Source organism: Myotis daubentonii, chromosome 10 (genome assembly GCF_963259705.1).
Source record: "Myotis daubentonii chromosome 10, mMyoDau2.1, whole genome shotgun sequence".
NCBI lineage: Eukaryota > Metazoa > Chordata > Mammalia > Chiroptera > Vespertilionidae > Myotis > Myotis daubentonii.
In genome coordinates this window covers 28,152,063-28,174,177 of record NC_081849.1, presented here as the reverse complement: position 1 = coordinate 28,174,177, position 22,115 = coordinate 28,152,063, and the positions used below count along the sequence as shown (strand labels likewise).

Genomic DNA, 22,115 nt, shown 5'->3' with positions numbered 1-22,115 from the left:
AGTGGTGAGTTGCAAAGTGTGTCTGCAGATGACTCACCAACCCCAGAATGATCTGAGGTCGACAACAAAGACCAACTCTGAATAAGAAGCTGTTTTCGTAAGCTCCTCAGGTAACTGTCGTGTATTCTAAAATTTTAAAACTAGACATTCTACAAGACAACTGGCTCATAATCTTCAAACAGGCCAGTGCTGTGAATAATAAAGTTCAAGCAGCTGTTCCAAATGAGAAGAGAACAAAGGGATATGACAATTAAATGCAAATTATGATCTTGAATCAGAGAAGTTTTGCTCTAAAAGACATTGTTGGTGCATTTGGCAAAATTTGACTATAGGATGATAGAAAATTGTATCAAAGTTGAATAGGTAGGGAATATAGGTCTTTGTACTAAATTATTTAAAAAGTAAAAGTTTAAAATATTTAAAAGAGAAAGCTTAAAAAATATTTAAGTCTTAGGGCTGTGCCAACTTCAATCAGTGTTAGAAAATTGGGAATTACTGAAAGGCTTTAGGTAGGTGGTTTACATAAGCAGATTTGTGTTATTAAGAGGTGGCCATTATGGTCCCGTGAAAGGTGCAATTCAGATGACAATATTAGAAATCTGTAGCACTCCTGGGAAATAGGTCATATGAGTCTGAAAAGAATGAGGGTAGTGGAGCCCGGCTGGCATGTCTCAGTGACACATCAACTTATGAGCTGATCAGGGCACATGCCCAGCTTGCAGGCTCAATCCCTAGTGCGGGGCGTGCAGGAGGCAGCTGATCAATGATTCTCTCACATCACTGATGTTTCTATCTCTCTTCCTCTTCCATCCTCTCTGAAATCAATAAAAATATATATTGAAAAAAAAAGGATGAGGGAGTAGAGATTGAGACAAAGGGATTATGGGATAAATTCAGGTAGATTCAGTGGCTAACTGGATACGAGGGATGGAAGCAAAATGAGGAAAAAGGATAGCTATGAGGGTTAAATTTGGGTGGTTATGGAGATAGTACTGCTACCAAAGTTATAGAGAATACAAAATACGGAGGAACAGCATTTAGAGCAGAATCAGGTGAATTTGAATTTGGATACGTGGGGCATCTATGTGAATATGTATAGCAGATAAATATAAGAGTTTGAAGCTTTGACAAGAGATGAAATGTATGTATAGAGATGCATGCATACACATGTGTATGTATACACATAAATATATATATGTATACACATATGTATATAGTACAATATGACATAATAAAAATCAAGATCATGAAAGGCTGAATCTAAGAAGACTTAGTTTTAGCAGGAATAAATTTAAGAACCAGTACACTGGACCAAAATATCAAACCAAAACTGAAGAAAAAGAGAATGAAGGAGACATAAATTAGCTGTCACACTTTGAAAATAATATTTGATAGGTGTGAGTATATGTAAATCCAGTATGTAGGTATTCAAAGAACAAATGCAATCTTAGCACTCATATAAATCTCATATCATACAAAGAAGCAAATGAAAATGATGATTTATTGTACAGGGTGGGGAAAAAGTAGGTTTACAGTTGTTCATATGGAAAATAATACAATAATTAATAGATAGTAATACAAGAATAAATGTGTTTTGGATACTCACAACTGTAAATGTGCTTTTGCCCCACCTAGTATACTCATTAGATGACATTCACAATACTGTGTTTAGCTTCATTTATGCTTGAATAGTGACAGAAAAGAATAAAATGAGATGGTAGAGGGATTTGAATTAGGCTTATCATAATATGGATGGTTGTAAAACAATGAAACAAAAGTTACATGGAAATAAATAATAGCTTTTAAAAATATTTATATCTATCATGTGGAAGAGGCATTACATCTCATTATTTTGAAAGAATAAAAGAATGTTACAAACTGCACAGGCCCAGCTGCCAGGCCTAGCTGCCTGTTTTATCTCAACTCCCTAGGCTTCCCCCACTAGAGATAGGAACAGAGGGAATGACGCCCTCCCCAAGGCTATTACAGGAGATAGCCCCAACAAAGGATGGGTTGAGTAAACCCAGCTTCAATCAACCTTGAGAGGAACAGACTGTAAGGAGTGCCTTATCCCTATCAAGACACAAACAATTTCTTTCTCCTCTTACCCTCCTGCATGCAACCCCTCCCTGATGTGTGATTTTAGCATATAATTAGCTGAAAAACCCCTTGCTGGGGGGCACAACTCCTCTGCTCTTGTGTGAGTACGGGTTGGGCCCCAGCGCGCTGGAATAAAGAATAAAGCCTCTTGCGTTTTGCATCAAGTGACGTCTCCTGCGGTTGATTGGGGTCGCCGTCGATCTGTGGGACAGAGTGAGGGTCCCGCTTCGGGGGTCTCACATTTGGGGGCTCGTCCGGGATTAGACGACCACCCCTCATCCGCGGAGCCGACCTTGGAGGTAAGAAGGGGTACCCCGAGTTGTTTGTCTCTGTCTTGTGTTTGTCAAGCGGTCTGGATTTGAGTGCGCGCTTTCGGTTTGGCAGCCGTTCGGCAACTCGTGAGAGTGGCCGAACAGTGGTCGGTAGACGTGCCTGGAGGACCACAGGTTGCAGCCCTGGGGGACGCCCCAAGGGTAGAGGAGGAGTCAAGGGATGCCTTGAGCCCCCATTTGGGGGGGTGTAAAAGCCCCCATTTGCTTTGTTTTCAGTTTTTCTTCCGCGGGGTCGGAAGGCTGTTCTTAGGTGTCTTTGTTTGTTTGGTGTCTGTGTTCTTTTGTTTGATTTTGTGGACTGACTGGACGGACGCTATGGGACAGACTCAAACTACTCCTTTAAGCATTATGGTCGTTTTAAAGTCAAGGGCTGGGTCAAACCTGCTTGCCAGCCTCAGGTGTGGTTTTCCAGAACTGCTGAGAACTTGGGACCTTGAAGCTTACTGAATTCAAATGATAAAAAACTTATGTCTTGCATTTTTGAAGGTTATTCTTAAAAATGTTACTGATTGAGAAAAACTGTGTGTTGTGATAGCTAAATGCCTTTGCTGAATGAATGTCTGGTGAAAGTGTGCATGTGTGGAGGGAGGGGGCCTGCCCTCTCCTCTCCTTTGTGTGGCTCCAAAACTTTGGTCAGGCGGGTACCTGAGTGAAAATCTAGGAGGGAGAGCAGCTGAGGAAATGGTTAATACAGAAAAGAGGGGGGCCGTCGGCAGGGAAAGCAGACCAGAAGTTTTGTTGATTTTTACTTATCTGCTGGACTCAAGGCCGCAAGCTGCTAAGCTCAGTAAGTTTCTCTCTGCCCCGTTTTGTTCTCTTTAACCCTTTCAAGACTAAATTAGACGAATACAGTATACTTGAAATTGCATAAGGATGGAAGCACCTGGTCTTAGTAATCTAAGAAATACTGGCTGTTTACTTTATGGTAATCATTAAAGGATTGAGGTTTCTAAGAATAAGGAATTACTGAGTAGAAGGTCTGAGGCATGGTTATGCATTTTTTTTTTTTTTTTATTTTTTTTTTTAAAATATATTTTATTGATTTTTTACAGAGAGGAAGGGAGAGAGATAGAGAGTTAGAAACATCGATGAGAGAGAAACATCGATTAGCTGCTTCCTGCACATCTCCTACTGGGGATGTGCCCGCAACCCAGGTACATGCCCTTGACCGGAATCGAACCTGGGACCTTTCAGTCCACAGGCCGACGCTCTATCCACTGAGCCAAACCGGTTTCGGCGGTTATGCATTTTTTTAAGGACATAGAAAGAAGGTTTAAAGGATAATTTGAAAGTATAAAATTTAGAAAGGTTGTGTATGTGATAAGAAGGAGAAGAGAAATGTTGAAAGGAAATTAATCAAATGATACAGGCCAGTAGGTCAGAAAGAGTAAATAATTTACATTCTGCCTCCCTAAACAGAGGGTAAATAGTTATGCCAAAGTACTTAGGAAAAATGATAAAAGAAATCTAACAGTTACAAGGAAAATCAGAAGATGTTAAGGCAGGTCAGTGGCTTTTTTTCCTTATGTAATTCCTCCGAAATTTGGCAATGCTTAATAAGTCATGGCAATACATTTCTTTGCATAAATTCAATAAGACCAGTTTCCAGTAGTGGTTTTATTTAATGAAAACTTTGACTGGAGTATCATGTTTTAAAGAAACCTGTCTGACCTCTGACGACTTGAAGCCAAAAAAAGGTGCCACAGGAAAAGCCTGGTATCCTGCTTGGGAGCCCTGAAGATGGCTGGCAAGCGTCAGGCCCATGCCCTGCCATCACTGGCGGTTGGTCAGAGTAGAAGGGGAGCAATAAGGATGCCTCTGCATCCCTGCGAAACCCCCACACACTCTGGGCCACAACGAGTAGGAGGGCTACTGAGATGGGCCTTAAAGCCTAGAGCGTGGGCTCAGGTGGAGTTGCTACAGGTGAGGAATTCACCTAACTCAGCAGATACTGCAGGCAGGCCTGATGGCATCTGGATGGCTTGGCTTCCTGGCCCTACGGGGCACATTAAGGTTCAACCATGAAATTCCAGCACAGGTAGTCAGTTACCATTCTTGTTGTATTTATGCAAACATCAGGCCAAATTGAATACAGTAGATAAATTGATCTTGATTTGGCTTTTGGATAGCCATAGAGGAGTTTTAAGGAGAAAAATCCTATTTCAACAGAGGTTATTAAAACTGAAATATTTTCTTTCCCTCCCACCAGACCATTTGTTACAGTTTGTCTCTGCCAGGTCACAAGCCTACCTCCTTCTGTGCCCAGGCCTCATCGTCCCTCTGACAGATAGCAAGGATCTCTTGGCTCTGAGAGAAACTTCTGTCCCTCCTCAGCACGAAGCAGCTACAGAAGAGAATTCAACGCCCATTTTCCCTGAAAGAATTCAGAGCCAGGATCCTTGAGGTAATATAATAAGCAGTTAGACAGACATGAGCAGAGCAAGGACGATGGGTCAACTGGCACTGACTCCCCAGAAGCAGGAGGGAATTAGGCTGCAGACAAAGCAGCCCAGGAGGCTGCCCTAAAACCAGTGGGGCCTTTACAGATTCTAGTGACTCTTCCAGACCCTGTACTACTCATCTCACCAGTTTACTCAAGTTCTTTCAGGTTTTACAGTCTACCCAGCAAGCAGACCAGAAGCACGTCCAAGATGATCTGCCTGTATCCGGTTCATCCCTTCCAACCTGGTGACACTGTTTGGGTAAAGAAATTTGCCACCCAAGGACTGAAAGGACCACCCCCACGGCGGTCAGGTCGACGGGATCCCGACGTGGCTTCATCACACCTGGCTTAAGACAGCCCAGGCAAAATAAAGAAGTCTAGGACTCAGTGGACCCTCATATCCACCCTTATGGGTCCTCTTATTATATTGCTTTTAATTCTTACTTTTGGGCCCTGTATCTTAAACCGACTGGTCACCTTTATCAGAGAAGGAATAAGTGCTGTGCAGGTACTAGTGCTCAGGCAGCAATACCAGTCTCTCCGCCAGAGAAATAGTTTCGAAGAGGAATATCTAGAGACAGAAGTTCCATGATTAGAACTTACCAAAAAGCAAATGGGGGAATGAAAGAATAAAAGAATGTTACAAACTGCACAGGCCCAGCTGCCAGGCCTAGCTGCCTGTTTTATCTCAACTCCCTAGGCTTCCCCCACTAGAGATAGGAACAGAGGGAATGACGCCCTCCCCAAGGCTATTACAGGAGATAGCCCCAACAAAGGATGGGTTGAGTAAACCCAGCATCAATCAACCTTGAGAGGAACAGACTGTAAGGAGTGCCTTATCCCTATCAAGACACAAACAATTTCTTTCTGCTCTTACCCTCCTGCATGCAACCCCTCCCTGATGTGTGATTTTAGCATATAATTAGCTGAAAAACCCCTTGCTGGGGGCACAACTCCTCTGCTCTTGCGTGAGTATGGGTTGGGCCCCAGCGCGCTGGAATAAAGAATAAAGCCTCTTGCGTTTTGCATCAAGTGACGTCTCCTGCGGTTGATTGGGGTCGCCGTCGATCTGTGGGACAGAGTGAGGGTCCCGCTTCGGGGGTCTCACAATTTCAAGGAGAATCAGGGAAAATGAGTCAAATCAGAAATGTTTACCTTTAAGATTCCTTTAGTCAATATTTTGTGTTATTAAAGAGTGGATGAAATATACAGGGACACATGTTTTTTGTTGTTGTTGTTAATCCTCACCCAGGGATATTTTTCCATTGATTTTTAGAGAGAGTGGAAGGGAGGGGGAGAGACAGACACACATCGATTGGTTGCTTCCTGCATGTGCCCCATCCAGGGCCAGGGATTGTGCCTATACTTGCCCTTGACTGGAATCGAACCCAGGGCCCTTCAGTACCTGGGCTGACGCTCTATCCACTGAGGCAAACTGGTTAGGGTGGGACATGCTTTTTAACTCAACATGTGAAGAATGTTTTCTTAATGCTACTGCTCTCTAGCAATGGAATGAACTCTATTTTAATTTGGTAAACTACCTATCACTAAAATTAGTCTATCAAAGGTTGCACGAGCCTGGATCCTGTAATTAGTAGAAGGTAAGACTACTCTCAAGACTTCTTTCTGTTTTAAGATTCAGTGAGATGAGAATGAAAAAAATTAGATGATTAGATGTAATACTTTTTTTTTTTTTTGACTGGGTAAGATTACAAGAAAGCAAACTGACATATAATAAATATCTACTGACTTCTATATATTTCTAGAGCTATAAAGAAATGATTTGAGATTCAAAATTTCTGGGAAGGTGAATTATTCCTTGTCTATCCAATGTGAAGATACTTTTCTAATTTCTTATAAATAGATCTTTATCAAACATAAATTATTAACTCTTTACTTGTTATACTACTCTCACTTTACTCACCCAAATCTTGATTAGGAAACGGTCTTCTGAAATAATCAAATATACGATCATCTGATACATTTGGCCTTGCATCTAGATGATAAAAAGATCATTAGTAGCATGAAAACAATTCATTGACTCTTTTACATTTCATATTTTTATCTTTTTCTACATGAAAATATTAGCAGATAATATGTCAATAGTAGTTTAGTTCAGTTAAATTAACACAATTGTCAAATCTTACGATTTTTTGGTTGCATTTTTGCAATTTATAGCAGAAATTTAAAAAATATTCATACCCTTTGGGGCAGCAATTCCTTTCTAAGAATCTATTATAAATAAATAATTGATACTATACACAGACAGGAAGTTATAAGGTCAAAGTTAATGATATACTGCAATTTTAAATAAAAACAGGTTACAAAACAAGCAGAACTGAACTTGTTTGTCTCCCCTTATAAAAATGAGCTCCTGGGAGGAAGAAATGGTAGAGAATACTTTTCGATATCTGTAAGCACCAAGCACAGTGGAAACCTCAAAGCTGTGGCACAAATACAGTGTTTGTTAAGTGAATTTATCATTTATGAGAGGGTAGAAGCAGAACATTACCTTTCACATCAGAGTTTGATTCTTTGTGTCTTGGTATTAAATATCCTCTACCACAAACCTAGTGGAACACAGAACCAGAAGGAAAGCAATATGGTTATGCACATGAAAATGAGATGTATTTCCTATGTGATTTATGGAAGAGTTCTTTTCAACATTTCTTGTTTTAACCTCATAGATTCAGAATGGATAAAATAATCTCTTATCAGAACCTAATACCTATCTCAACACTACTTTTATCCTAGAGCTATGAGTAGAAGAAAATACTGATATATTTTGGCACTAAAGGGAGTTTAAAATTTTTTCACTGCATATGGAACCTATTTATGATAAGAGGCCAAACAATGTAGTTTATAATCTCAGTGAAATGAGAAGAGTAAAGGTACAGGAAGATAAGACTATGTAACGGGTGAAATATATAAAATTATATGAAAATGTATAAGCAATTACAAAACTATGCTTATATAGAAAAGATGAAAATTATTTTCTCATTGCTTGCAAAGAAATCCGGTAAGGAAGAGCATATATAACATTGTGTTCTATCTTGAAAGGAATTGCCAATATGACCTGGATGGACTAAAAAAGACAAAACACGCCCTCACCAGTTTGGCTCAGTGGATAGAGCGCCGGCCTGCAAACTGAAAGGTCCCAGGTTCGATTCCAGTCAAGGGCATGTACCTTGGTTGCGGGCACATCCCCAGTAGGGGGTGTGCAGGAGGCAGCTGATCAATGTTTCTCTCTCATTGATGTTTATAACTCTCTATCCCACTCCCTTCCTCTCTGTAAAAAATCAATAAAATATATTTTTTTAAAAAAGAGAGACAAAACACTATAGAATTGTGACTGTAAATATTGAGTAGTCTACATACAGATCATTATGTAACCATGACAACATTTTTAATGTGATAAAACTTTTGCTTTTGTGTTTGTGTTATGTGGATATTATAAAGAATTTTCCAAAAGGGCCTGAGAAAGGAAAAGAGAATTGAAAACATTTTTGCCAAGATGAAATGTTTATCAACTTATGATAAAAAGTGGAGTACGGCCTGTCTGTGTGGCTCAGTGGTTGAGCCATGAACCAAGAGGTCATGGTTCGATTCCCAGTCAGGACATATGCCTGGGTTGCGGGCTCCATCCTCAGTAGGGGCCGTGTGGGAGGCAGCTGATAAATGATTCTCATAATTTATGTTTCTATCTCTTTCTCCCTCTCTTTTCCTCTCTCTGAAATCAATATATTTTTTTTAAGTGGATAAAATAGAATTAAAAACTAAAATAAAATCCCTTTGTACATAAAATAGATTGGCAGCAAAAAAAACACACAAAACTGACATAATGAGTATGAAAATGGGAGAAAATGTAACTGAAAGATTATTGAAGGGAGAAAAAAGGGAACTAGTCTATAAAAAATTAAAGTTAAAAGTAGCAATATTATCCTATCTAATAAAAGAGAAACATGGTAATTAGCCGTAACTTCACTACCCTTCCCATTGGCGAATCAGCAAGATATGCAAATTAACTGCCAACCAAGATGGCGGTCAGCAGCCAGGCAGCTGACGCGAACATGGAGGCTTGCTTGCTCCAGTGACGGAGGAAGCCAGGTTCCCCGCCTGCCTGCTGGGCTCTGAGCTGCTCTCTAAGAAACATTGTTACAAATATAGAAGCTAAACAAAACCCCAGAAACCTGCTTTCAGTCAGCCGGGATATCAGAGCTGGAGTCGCAACAAAGTTTCAAATACAGAAGGTAAACAAAGTCCAGAAACCTGCTTTCAGCAGCCGAGGTCTCAGAGCTGGAGCCGAGCCTCAGAGCTAAAGACAGCTCTCAGCTCCAGTGACAGCCATAGAAGGTAAATAAAATCCCAGAATAAAAAAGAAAAAAGAAATAAAAGAGAGGTTGGGAGCTTCAGTCACCCGCCAGCCTGAAAACGACCCTCAGCCCCTCACCCAGACTGGCCAGGCACCCAAGCGGGACCCCCACCCTGATCCAGGACACCCCTCAGGGCAAACCAGCCAGCCCCTACCCGTGCACCAGGCCTCTATCCTATATAGTAAAAGGGTAATATGCCTCCCAGCACCGGGATGAGCAGAGCTGTGAGGCCTCCCAGCACTGGGATCAGCAGAGGAGCGAGGCCTCCTAGCACCGAGATGAGCAGAGCAGCAAGGCCTCCCGGCCTGGGATCAGCGGAGCCATGAGGCCTCCCGAACCCGGGATCAGCGGAGCTGCAAGGCCTCCTGGCACTGGAATCAGCTGAGCAGTGAGGCCTCACTGCCCCTGTGTCAAGTGGAGCCGAGAGGCCTCCCAGCACCGGGATCAGCGGAGCCACGAGGCCTCCTGGCCCCTGGAGCAGCGTGACAGGGGGCAGCACCCAAACCCCCTGATCGCCCTGCGGCTCTGTGTGTGACAGAGGGCGGGGTCACAACCTCCCTATCCGCCCTGCTCTGTTTGTGACAGGGGAAGGTGCCCCAACCCCCTGATGGGCCCTGCTCTGTGTGTGACAGGGTGGAGCCGCAACCTCCCCATCGGCCCTGCCTTGAGTGTGACGGGGGTGGCACCCCAACCCCCAATCGGCCCTACCCTGAGCGTGACTGAGGGTGGCATCGCAACCTCCTGATCCGCCCTGCTCTGTGCATGACAGGGGGCGGTGCCCCAACTCCCCAATCAGCCCTGTTCTGAGCCCGACCAGGGGCTGCGGGGAAGGCACCTAGGGATTGGGCCTGCCCTCTGCCACCCGGGAGTGGGCCTAAGCCAGCAGGTCGTTATCTCCTGAGAGGTCCCAGACTGTGAGAGGGCACAAGTGGGGCTGAGGGATACCGCCCCCCTCCCCCCCCCCCCGCCAGTGCACAAACTTTTGTGCACCGGGCCTCTAGTATATGTAATAAAAGTGTAATATGCAAATTGACTGAATGGCTGAACAGCAGAACAACCATCCAAACGACCAAGCTATGACACCCAATAGTGCCAGGCCAGCCAAGGCAGGTGTGATGTGATTGGTCTGGGGGCCCAGCCATTGCCGCACAATCGCCCCGCAGAGGGAGGCCCAGGCCACTGGCCAGCGGGGCGATCAATCGGGGGGCTCCATGACTGCCCCAAAGAGGGAAGCCCAGGCCACCGACGGGCGGGCTGCGGTGGGTGGGCGGGCGGGGCCTCCCTTTGCGGAGGGCAATCCATCACAGAGCCCCGGACGGGTGGGCAGGGCCTACCTCTTTGGGGCAACTGACCACGGGCCTCCAGGACTGCGAGAGGGTGCAGGCCAGGCTGAGGGACCCCTCCTCCCGGTTGCATGAATTTCGTGCACTCGGCCTCTAGTATTATATAATCACTAGAATTTGGAGAACTAGGGTTAAAATTAGGTTGAAGAAAATCACTGATAGGACTTGATTTGATGATCTCTTAAATGTCTGCATTTTTAGCCCTCTTCCCTGGATGAAAATGATGCTGTGAACCATAACAAACTATTACATTTATCCCATAGAAAACCACCAGGCCAATATCCTTATGAATGTGATCTACAAATTTTAATCATAGGGATCTGTAATTATTTGTGCTGAAAGTCTTCAAAATTCATTATTAAATGTGTCCTAGTACAAGATGAAGTTAAAGTATTTTAAAAATAATTTACTACTATTATTTTGGGATGTTTTGATGTCTTATAAGCAAAACATTAAAATAATCAAGAGCATAAATTTGAGCCATCCTCAGATGTTCACTTCAGTTAAGATGACATTTTTCAGCCTTTTGTCAAAGATTACTAGAAAATAAATTTCAGGATCAACGAACTCCCATTCGTTTTTGGACACATTTAGAATATATGCAACATTCTGAAATGACCAAATGAGGAGATTGCTTTCCATATGGAAAAGCCAACATTAAATGTAGATTATGATTTCATAACAATTTTAAAAGCTCCAATCAAGAAAGGTGAAAAAGCCACATAGATATTTCTGAGAAAAACCACCATGTGGATATGTTTATGAGAACTAAATAAATGTGTCTCACAATATCTACATACAAAAATAAATAAATAAAAATAAAAAACAAGCTCCCAAACACATCTACCTTGGTTTGGGTTCTATAAATGATTTAATACATTAAGACCAATTAGAGAGCTTGTTTCTTTGGTGACAGGCTGCATTATTTTAGTGAAGCCCCTTAGCCATCTGCAGTGTTAAGCTCCTAATTTTGCTCCTTAGGGGTGCGGACTTGGGTATGCCCACATTCACCCTGGGATGACAGTGGTTTTGATAGGGTGTCTCGGTCTCGTTCCCTGACCACAGCCAGCAATTAAATTCCACTCATTTCTGGCCATTAGCTTTACAGTTTTCAACAATGCCCTAGGGCAGTGGTCGGCAAACTGCGGCTTGCGAGCCACACGTGGCTCTTTGGCCCCTTGAGTGTGGCTCTTCCACAAAATACCAACTTCTGCACATGGGCCACGAAGTTTCAATCGCATTGAACGTGCGCGCCCGCACGTGGTATTTTGTGGAAGAGCCACACTCAAGGGGCCAAAGAGCCTCATGTGGCTCGTGAGCCGCAGTTTGTCAACCACTGCCCTATAGTATACATGAGGGCATATATTATTGTACAGGCCAATCCAATCAAATTTGTGTTCCTTTGAAGGCATAGTTCCTGAGGTCAGCGTTTGAGATTTGTTCTGATCTCAGGTGGGCTCCTCCCAGCTGCCTCTTTGCCCATTTCTCTCTGGAAAATCAGCTGCCTTACTGTTTCGCTTAGCCTGTATTTCCAATGTACCTACCAATCCCCTCCCAATGCCTTTTACCATACTTGTATTGATTTTGAGAATGCCATGAAACTTGAATTTCTCCAGGACCTGTTGCAAATTAAGTCACTTGTTTGGGGGAGAGATTAGGACCTGTTTCATCTGGTTCTCCCCCAAGTCAAAGGTTCTGACCCGAGTGTCTCTGGAGCTGGGGGTGGAGACCATGACCTTCACCCCACTTTAGGAGCTGAGCTGTAGGTGGGAAGAGGGCAGTAGTTTCTGGTCTTCTCTAAATTCGCCTTTCCAGTGTGGAACCACCACTTGATGAGCCAAAGCAAGGGCGATTAGGGCCAAAAATATTCTCAGTGATGTGGCACCCAAGATAGAGCCTCTTTTTAATGAATGGGGCCTGGGTAGAAGGAGGAACCCCCATTTCTAAATGGGCTGCACTCACCTGGAATGTAGCTTCAGCATTGGAGACAGAATAACTTTCCTGCGGAGACAGCTCTCTGACTTTTATCTGTGGGGAGAGGAGGCCCTGTGTCTGGGCTGAATTCGTCTACAGTCTCAGTCTCATTGAGGGGGAGGGGGGAGGGGAGCAGGGAGTGTTGATTCAAACACCACAGACTTTCACTGTTTTTTAATCAAGTTGTAGATTTTCATAAATATATGTTTTTTTCATTTGCTGTATGTTCTTAGGGCCATTTCTAGAGATGTTATTTTTGTTGTTGTTATTTTAATTTTAGAAATCCATATTGAATCATTTCTGCCAACAGTAACATAGCAGATCAGTGTGTGAATGTTCGTTGTGATGGGGAAAGGAATGTTGGGATGACAGAGAGGCAGGGTGTTTATAACAAATAAAGACTTACTATAAAATGCTCAGTGTGTTTAAAATGCCCCATTATTGAGCGTGTTTTCCCTATCTGTGTGTGCTTGATTTTAGTCTTTAGCTCAACCTCATAACACCCAGTGTAAATTCACCCCTTAATCTTTTGTGTGTGTGTGATAAAATACACCACACATATAATTTACCATCTTAATCATTTTTAAGTGTAGAGTTCAATGTCCTTAGGTACGTTTATACTGCTGTGCAACCAATACCACCACCCATCTCCAGAACTCTTTCATCTTCCCAAACTGAAACACTGTCCCCATGAAATACTCACTCCCCAGTCCTCCCTTAATCTGGACCAAAAGGCTCAACTTTTTCATTGATAAGTAGCTGAATCCATTAGAAAGAATATTCTTTTTTGGGGTATCTTCTTACAAATTATAAGAAAATTACAATAACATATTGTGTAATTCAAACAACAGAGGTGCAAGCAGTGAAAAGTGAATGTTTCCATATTCTAGAGATGATCAATGGTAAGTATGGCGTGTAGTCTTCCAAACATGGGAAAGTATAAAAACTATAAAAGTATAAAAGATTTCAGAGTTGGGAATAAAGATGACCTCATCAGTGTAACTGGAAAGTACAACAGAACTCAGGGGCTGCACCCGGAGAACTAGGGAATGCCACACTCTTTAGCTTTCACTTACTTTCTCTCGGGGGCAACACTGGCCTCCTGCTTTTTGACTTCTTTGTGGAAGAAATCTTTGAACCTCATTGTTTAAATGGTTGCTTTTTGTCTTGTTTTTAATAGTTCTCACCTACTTTTGCTAGTGAATGGGTCTGCAGAGCTCCCCTTCTGCCACGGTGGAAGCTAACCTCCCCGCACCATCTATACTTTTGTATTCCAATTTAATTTTTCTAAATTTTAATTTATTTTTTGCTATCCTGGATGCATCTTTCTCAGATGACTCAAATACTTTTCTGAGTAAGGTAAATATAAGTGAAATTTAAATATCACACCTCTTAATAAGACCCACCTCTCATCTATCAAGGTTCTTTTGTGCTTTTATAAACAGTAAATAAGATGAGAAAATATTTAATCATTAACTTTTCCTGAGGAATAATTAGGGAATGGGAAGTGTAAGAGGAAATAACTTGCCATTCTCTTGGAAACATTTTTTTCAGAAGCTGCTAACAACCAGATCAATGGATACTTATTTACCTCTCGCTCTTCTCTGGCATTTTTATGTCTTGCTAGGGTAGAATTTCTTTCCTTCTTTGTTCTCAGATGTTTTTTCTTGGCTTTTATCTAGGTAAAAGAATAATATTTAAAATCAACATTCCCAAGTTTTGGGCTCAATCCCCAGTGGGGAGCGTGCAGGAGGCAGCTAGCTGATCTATATTTCTCACCTCAACGTTTCTCTCTTTCTAAAATCAATAAAAACATTAAAAAAAGAATAAACATGAATTAAAAAAACTCAACATTTAATCAACACACTAAGGACAGTATATATGCAGACATAAAACACCCTAAGGCTACCATTTGTAAGAAGATGAAGTACTTTTCCTATTCCTCTATCTAAGCACAACTAAAAACACTGGGTATTATATACAAAATAAATATAAGAGGCTCTAAAAGGTGTAAAAAAGAAGGCAAACTGGCGAGTGATCTGAGGAGCAGAGGAGCAACATGACCTTGAATAGTTTCCTGTGTTTTGTTTTTTGCCTCATACACTCAGCCTGAGAACTGGAGGAGCCAGCAACCCAGAAATGTCAATGATTTAAGAAATAATGGCTGAAAACTTCCCAAATTTGATGGAAGACATTAATGTAAACATCCAAGAAACTTAATGAACTCCAAGTAAGATGAAATAAAAAACTCCACACCAATTCCCTATAAATTTTAGGATTACTGGTGCTAGTTCTGAGAAGAATGCCATTGGTATTTTAATAAGGATCACACTGAATCTGTAGATTAGTTTGGGTAGTATGATCATTTTAATGATGTTAATCAGACAGTTAATCATAAGGGTTAACACATATGGGATCTAAAAAAACAAATAAAACAAATAACATGGGGGTTGAGGACACATTTGTAATACCTTAACCAATAAGAAATTAAAAAATAATAAAACAAATAATTGAAAGGGTTAAAGAGAATAAAACGAGGCAGAGAAAACTTATTGTGCTTAGCAGATATCTTGCAGAAAGCTTGCAGCCTTGAGCATGGCATAGCCCAGATAACCAGAAGACACCTGGCATAGGAGGAACTAAGGATGGACTGGACCCTTACGTCAGCAGAATGGCTTGCAGCCAGCAAGGAGTAATAAAAATCTGCCTCTCCCTTCATTCTCCACTGACTCCTTTTTTGTCTGACTCAGCCCATCTGCACCCAGACGCCTGAAATAAAAGCCTTTTGATACATTACAGCCTCATGTCATAGGTGCGTGACCCGGCCCACTCCAAACCTTTTACAGATAAAACAAAACAGATTCATAGAAACAGAGCTCAAATTGGAAATTGTCAGATGGAAGGGGGCTGGAAGGATAGGTAAAAAGGTCAAGGGGAATATAATCAACTAGAGGCCCAATGCACAAAATTCGTGTAAGGGGCTTGGCCCCTGCCGCTGTGACTTCATCTGGAAGGTTGTCCAGAAGGATGTCTGGTCTAATTAGCATATTATGCTTTTATTATTATAGATAATACTGTGATGGGTTTGCACGGTGACATTGTAAGGAATATAAATGTCAAATCATTGTGTTGTTCACCTGAAACTAATATAATATTGTATACCAACTATACTTAAATTTAAAAGACTTTAAAAACATATCTGCAATAAAAAAGCCCACATCAAGACACATTATAACCAAACTTTCAAAGTCAAAGAGAACAATAAAAGAGAATCTTGAAAGTAGCAAGAGGGATTACATGCAAGGGATTCTCAATAAGATCATTAGCAAATTTCTCATCATAAACTTTGGAGGCCAGAAGACAGTGTGCCAATATATTTACAGTGCTTAAAGGGCGAAAAAAATGGGCAGAATAGTCCTTCAAAAAATTAGGGAGAAATGAGCACATTCTCAGAAATACAAAAGCTGAGGGTGTTCGTGACCTCTAGACCTGCCTTGCAAGAAATTTTCAAGGGAGTTGTGCAAGGTGAAATGAAAGAACACTAGTCTGTGTAACCTTGCAGAAAATTCATTTCTTTACTATGACTTTTTCTGCTTTCTTTTGAATCAAACTTGTCTCACCCAGCACCCTGACTTACCTGCCCCCCTCTCCCTTGCAGGTGCACTCCCATAATCATTAAGCCCTGAGGACACTGAGGTTCTGATCAGCATCAAATAATCTTAGGAACAAAGCCTCAGGTCTGTTAACCCCCGAGACAGAGTTTCTGTCAAACTAAAGATAACATCTAGACCACAACTGTGTTTCAGCTCCAGGCCCATAAAATTGGTGAAACCAGACAAAGCAACAGCCATGGATGACAACAGGGCCAGATGCACTGATCAACTATCTCTTCCCCTACCACTGACGAATCAGTAGAGACCACAATCCTGACCACAGCCCTAACTCCCTTAATCGTCATGATTAATGATTTCCTTCTCCTCTATAACCCATCCCTTGGAAGCCATCAGGGAGCCAGGTCTTTGAGCATTAGCTCACCTGTCTCCAGGCAAGGGCCACTTCCTGAAATAAACTCTTATTTTCTTTGCTGCAAACTCAGGTTTGTGTCTTATTGGGCTTTCGGGAAAACAGACCCTTTTAGTCTGGTAACAGCAGTAACTTGAAGGTATATGGAGAATTAAGGATCTTAATACAGTAAATACAATTATAAAAGCTAGTGTTATTGCAACAATAGTTTGAAAGAGCATTTTGTTTTCTACATGGTAAGTGACTAACATTTAAAGAAAAACCCCCACTATTATTAGTGTAAAAGCTAGTACTACTGTAACTTTGGTTTGTAAGTCCAAATATTGTTTTTTAAGTATATTTTTATTGATTTCAGAGAGGAAGGGAGAGGGAGAGAGAGATAGAAACATCAATGATGAGAGAGAACCATTCATAGGCTGCTTCCTGCACGCCCCCTATTGGGGATGGAGCCTACAACCTGGGCATGTGCCCTGACTGGGAATCAAACCATAATCTCCTAAAGGTTCATAGATCGACACTCAACCATTCAACCACTGAGCCACCCCTTGAACTTTGTTTTCTACATAATTTAAGAGACTAATACATTTAAAGAAAGTATTAGTGTATGTTTTGGGGCACACAGTATATAAATATGTGATTTTTGACATTGACAACCGAAGTGGTGGGATTGCAGCTGTAGAGTAGACTTTTTGTACACTATTGATGGTAAGCCAGACTAAGTTACAATTAGAGTGTTATAAGTTTAGGATATAAAACATAATCCCCACAGTGAGCACAAAGAAAATACCTATAGAATAGACACAAAAGGAAATGAGAAAGGAATTTAAACACTTCACTACAAAAAAATCAGCTAAACACAAATGAAGACAGTGATGTGATCTGAGTGACAAAAATGCTGTAAGACACATGGAAAACAAACAGCAGAGTGAGAGAAGTAATTCCTTTGTATCAGTAAGTATTTTCATTATAAATGGGTTAAACTTTCCAGTCAAAAGACAGATATTCGCAGAATGGATAAAAACACATGATCCAATTATATGCTGTCTATAAAAGACTCAAAAGAACCAAAATACAAACAAGTTGAAAGTGAGAGAATGGAAAAGATATTTCATGCAAATAGGAACCAAAAGAGAGCAGGGATGGTGATACTAATATCAGACAAAATGGACTTTAAATTTAAAAATATTATGAGAAAAAGGACACTAAATATTAATAAAAGGTTCAATACGGCAAGAAGATATAACAATTATAAACATTTACATATCTACTGCCAGACCATTAAAATATATGAAGCAAAATGGACAGAAGTGAAGAGAGAAGTAGACAGTTCTACAATGGTTGGAGCCTTCCATACTCACTCATGATGATAAAACAGACAGAAGATATATAAGGAAGTAGAGGATTTAATGCAGTAGCATATGAATAATATAGAAATTGATACCTAGAAGTATGATACTGTCCTAATAAAAACCTAAACCCTGTGACAAACATTGGCTGGCTAACAACAGGTGGTGTAGAAACTGTTACAGGAAGCTAGACAAATAGTGGCACAGTTATGCAGAGGTGATGCATTTAGTAAAACTGTCTCCTAGGATGTGAAAGACAGAAAATGTACCTAACAGACCTGGGTCATTGGACACAGAGATTTTGAGGCAGAATGTTTACAATATGAGTTGGTTGTTGCTCGCTTCATTTGATAAGTTGCTACTTTTTGTACAAAAATATTTGGGCAAAAGAACTGAATTGAGAGGGAAAACGGAGCACCCAATTTGAGAATTTGAAGGCTGGTTTCAACATAGCCTTAAGGCAAAAAATCAAAGTTATGGCTTTGATGTTTGTAGTAGACAATCGCTAGGATGGCCTCTAATGATCTCCATCTCCTAGCATCCATGCCCTTCTATAATCCTCTCCCTTTGAGGGTGGGCTCAACCTAGTGACTCACTTCTAATGAATGGAATATGGCAATAGTAATGGGATTCTGCTTCTGAGATTAGGCTGCAAAGATACTGTTGCTTCTCTCTTGTGTGCCCTCTCTTGCTCTTTTGCTTGCTCAATCTGATGGAAGCCGGTTAGGCGTTGTGAGCCGCCCTATGGAGAAGCACACATGGAAAGAACCAAGGGAGACTTTCAGCCAACAGCCAGCAAGAAACTGAGGCCCTCAGTCCAACATTCTGTAAGGGACTGAATCTTGTCAATAACCATGTGAGTGAACTTGAAAACTGATCCTCAGTCAAGCCTTCATGTGAGACCACAGCCTGACCAGCACCTTCACTGTAGCCTTTGAGAGACCTCAGAAGCACCCAGCTAAGCCACTCATGCATTTCTGACCTACATAAAGTATATGATACATGTTTGTTGTTTTAAGTGCTAATGTTGGGGTAATTTTTTATTCAGCGATAGAACACCAATACAAGATCTGTCTAAGTCTGTTTGGCTGCTATAATAAACTACCACAGACTGAGTGACTTATAAATAACAGAAATGTATTTCTTATAGTTCTAGAGGCTGGAAGGTTGAGATCAGGGTGCCAGTATGGTCAGGTGAGAGCTTTCTTTAGAGTTGTAGACTTCTTGTTGCATCGTCAAGAAGGGGCTAGGGAACTCTCTGGGTTTGTCTTATAGGGCACTATTCCACTCGTGAAGGATCTGCCTTTATGACCTAGTCACCTTCCAAAGGCCCCTACTATCCCCACTTTCTAGCACCATCATATTGGGCATTGTAATTCCAATATATGCATTTGGGGGCGGGGACAAAAATATTCAGACCACAGCAGTCAACCTCTGTTCCCCCAAATTCATGTCCTTCTCTCATTCAACATACATTCTTTTCATCTCAACAACCCCAAAAGTCTTGACTCATGCCACCATTGACTCTAAAGTCCAAAGTCTCCTCTCAATATCATCTAAATCAGATATGGCTGAGACTCAAGGTATCATTCCTTCTGAGGTAAAGTTCTTCTCCAGCTGTGAACCTCTGAAACCAAACGAGTTATGCACTTCCAAAACACAATGGTGAGAAGGGCCTAGGACAGGGGTGGGCAAACTTTTTGACTTGAGGGCCACAATGGGTTCTTAAACTGGACCGGAGGGGCGGAACAAAAGCATGGATGGAGTGTTTGTGTGAACTAATATAAATTCAAAGTAAACATCATTACATAAAAGGGTACGGTCTTTTTTTTTTTTTTTTTTTTAGTTTTATTCATTTCAAACGGGCTGGATCCGGCCCATGGGCCGTAGTTTGCCCACGGCTGGCCTAAGACATACATTCCCATTCCAAAAGGAAGAAACAGAAAAGAAGGATGAGGTGACAGGTCCCAAGCAAGCTCAAAACCTATAAAATTCAATGAGATCTTAGGCTCAAGAACACTCCTCTCTGGCTTCATGTTCTGGACCCACTGGCGTGGCAACATCACTCCTACAGCTTGGCAGAGTGCTGCTCATGCCCGGCTCTCTGTTGGGGCCCTGCCCACACCACAGCTCATAGCTCTAGGTGGTTTACCTCCATGGCCTCTGTTGGAGGCTGTCTGCCCTAAAACCTCGGTGGTGGTGGCCCTGATAAGCTCTTAGTTACCTCCAGGCCTTTTTTTTTTTTTTTAAATCTTGTTATGAAGAACAGCACACATTCACATGAAAAAGCTCTATGGCAGTGGTTCTCAACTTTCCTAATGCCACGACCCTTTAATACAGTTCCTCATGTTGTGGTGACCCCCAACCATAAAATTATTTTTGTTGCTACTTCATAACTAATTTTGCTACTGTTATGAATTGTAATGTAAATATCTGATATGCAGGATGTATTCTCAGGGGTTGCAACCCACAGGTTGAGAACTGCTGCTCTATGGTATCCTACTGACAGCCTTCCTTTATGCTGTCCTGTCCCTATCCCCTTCAGTTCAAACCAGCCATATCCTGCTGAGATGGCTGATTAGTTCTATGGTTCACACCCACACTAACGTATCTATCTATCTATCTATCTATCTATCTATCTATCTATCTATCTATCTATCCTATCTAATAAAAGAGAAACATGGTAATTAGGGTAGGACCGCTCCCCTTCCCATTGGCTAATCAGGGCGATATGCAAATTAATTGCCAGCCAAGATGGCGGCCGGCAGCCAGGCAGCTTGAAACTAACATGAGGCTTGCTTGCTTCAGTGACGGAGGAAACCAACGTTCCCCGCCTGCCTTGCCGGCCTCTGAGCCTGCAGTTTGAAACATTGTAATAAATATAGAAGCTAAACAAAACCCCAGAAACCTGCTTTTAGCTAGCTGGGATCTCAGAGCTGGAGTTATACATTGTTTCGATTATAGAACCCAAACAAACCAGATACCTGTTTTCAGCAGCAGAGGCCTCAGAGCTGGAGCCAGAGCTAAAGCTGGCCCAGAATAAAAAAAAAAAAAAAGAAAGAAAGGAGCGGTTGGGAGCTTCAGTCACCCGCGAGCCTGAAAACAGCCCTCAGCCCCTCACCCAGACTGGCCAGGCACCCCAGTGGGGACCCCCACCCTGAAGGGGGTGTGACCAGCTGCAAAAAGCCATCATTCCCTCATCCAGGCTGGCCAGGCACCCCAGTGGGGACCCCCACCCTGAAGGGTGTGTGACCAGCTGCAAACAGCCATCATCCCCTCACCCAGGCTGGCCAGGCACCCCAGTGGGGACCCCCACCCTGGTCCAGGACACCCTTCAGGGCAAACCAGCCAGCCCCACCCATGCACCAGGCCTCTATCCTATATAGTAAAAGGGTAATATGCCTCCTAGCACCGGGATCAGCATGACAGGGGGCAGCACCCAAACCCCCTGATCGCCCTGTGGCTCTGTGTGTGATAGGGGGCGGGGCCATAACCTCCCCATCAGCCCTGCCCTGAGTGTGACAGTGGCGGCGCCCCAACCCCCTGATTGGCCCTATTCTGTGGGTGATAGAGGGTGGTGCCCCAACGCCCTGATCCGCCCTGCTCTGTGTGTGACAGGGGGCGGTGCCCAACTCCCCTATCGGCCCTACTCTGTGAGTGACAGAGGGGAGCTACTCAACCCCCTGATGGGCCCTGCTCTGTGCGTGACAGGGGGCAGCGCCCCAACCCCGATTGGCCCTGCTCTGTGCGTGACAGGGGGTGGCGCAGCAACCTCCCCATCGACCCTGCCTTGAGTGTGACAGGGGGTGGTGCCCCAACCCCCCAATTGGCCCTACCCTGAGCATGACTGAGGGTGGCATTTTTACCTCCCAATCCGCCCTGCTCTGTGAATGACAGGGGGCGGCGCCCCAACTCCTCAATCAGCCCTGCTCTGAGCCCGACCAGGGGCTGCACCTAGGGATTGGGCCTGCCCTCTGACACCCGGGAGCAGGCCTAAGCCAGTAGGGTGTTATCTCCCGAGGGGTCCCAGACTGCAAGAGGGCACAGGCCAGGCTGAGGGACCCCCCCCTCCCCCTCGAGTGCACAAATTTTTGTGCACTGGGCCTCTATTTATATAAAAGGCTAATATGCTAAGTGTCCATCTGACTGGTCGCTATGACGTGCACTGACCACCAGGGGGC

The 22,115-nt window shown here is 42.7% G+C and overlaps 1 protein-coding gene across 4 annotated transcripts in view; it reads right to left on the bottom strand.

Moving 5' to 3' along the window:
- AGBL3 (AGBL carboxypeptidase 3) overlaps window positions 1-22,115 on the bottom strand; it is an 84,496-nt gene that overhangs the window by 16,484 nt on the left and 45,897 nt on the right. For all 4 annotated transcript variants that reach the window (XM_059711836.1, XM_059711837.1, XM_059711838.1 and 1 more), the window contains 4 exons: window positions 14,157-14,243; window positions 12,554-12,619; window positions 7,388-7,445; window positions 6,800-6,871 (listed from right to left, as the gene is read on the bottom strand). In XM_059711836.1, coding sequence (XP_059567819.1) covers window positions 6,800-6,871; window positions 7,388-7,445; window positions 12,554-12,619; window positions 14,157-14,243 — 283 coding nt within the window. The remainder of the gene's footprint in view (window positions 1-6,799; window positions 6,872-7,387; window positions 7,446-12,553; window positions 12,620-14,156; window positions 14,244-22,115) is intronic.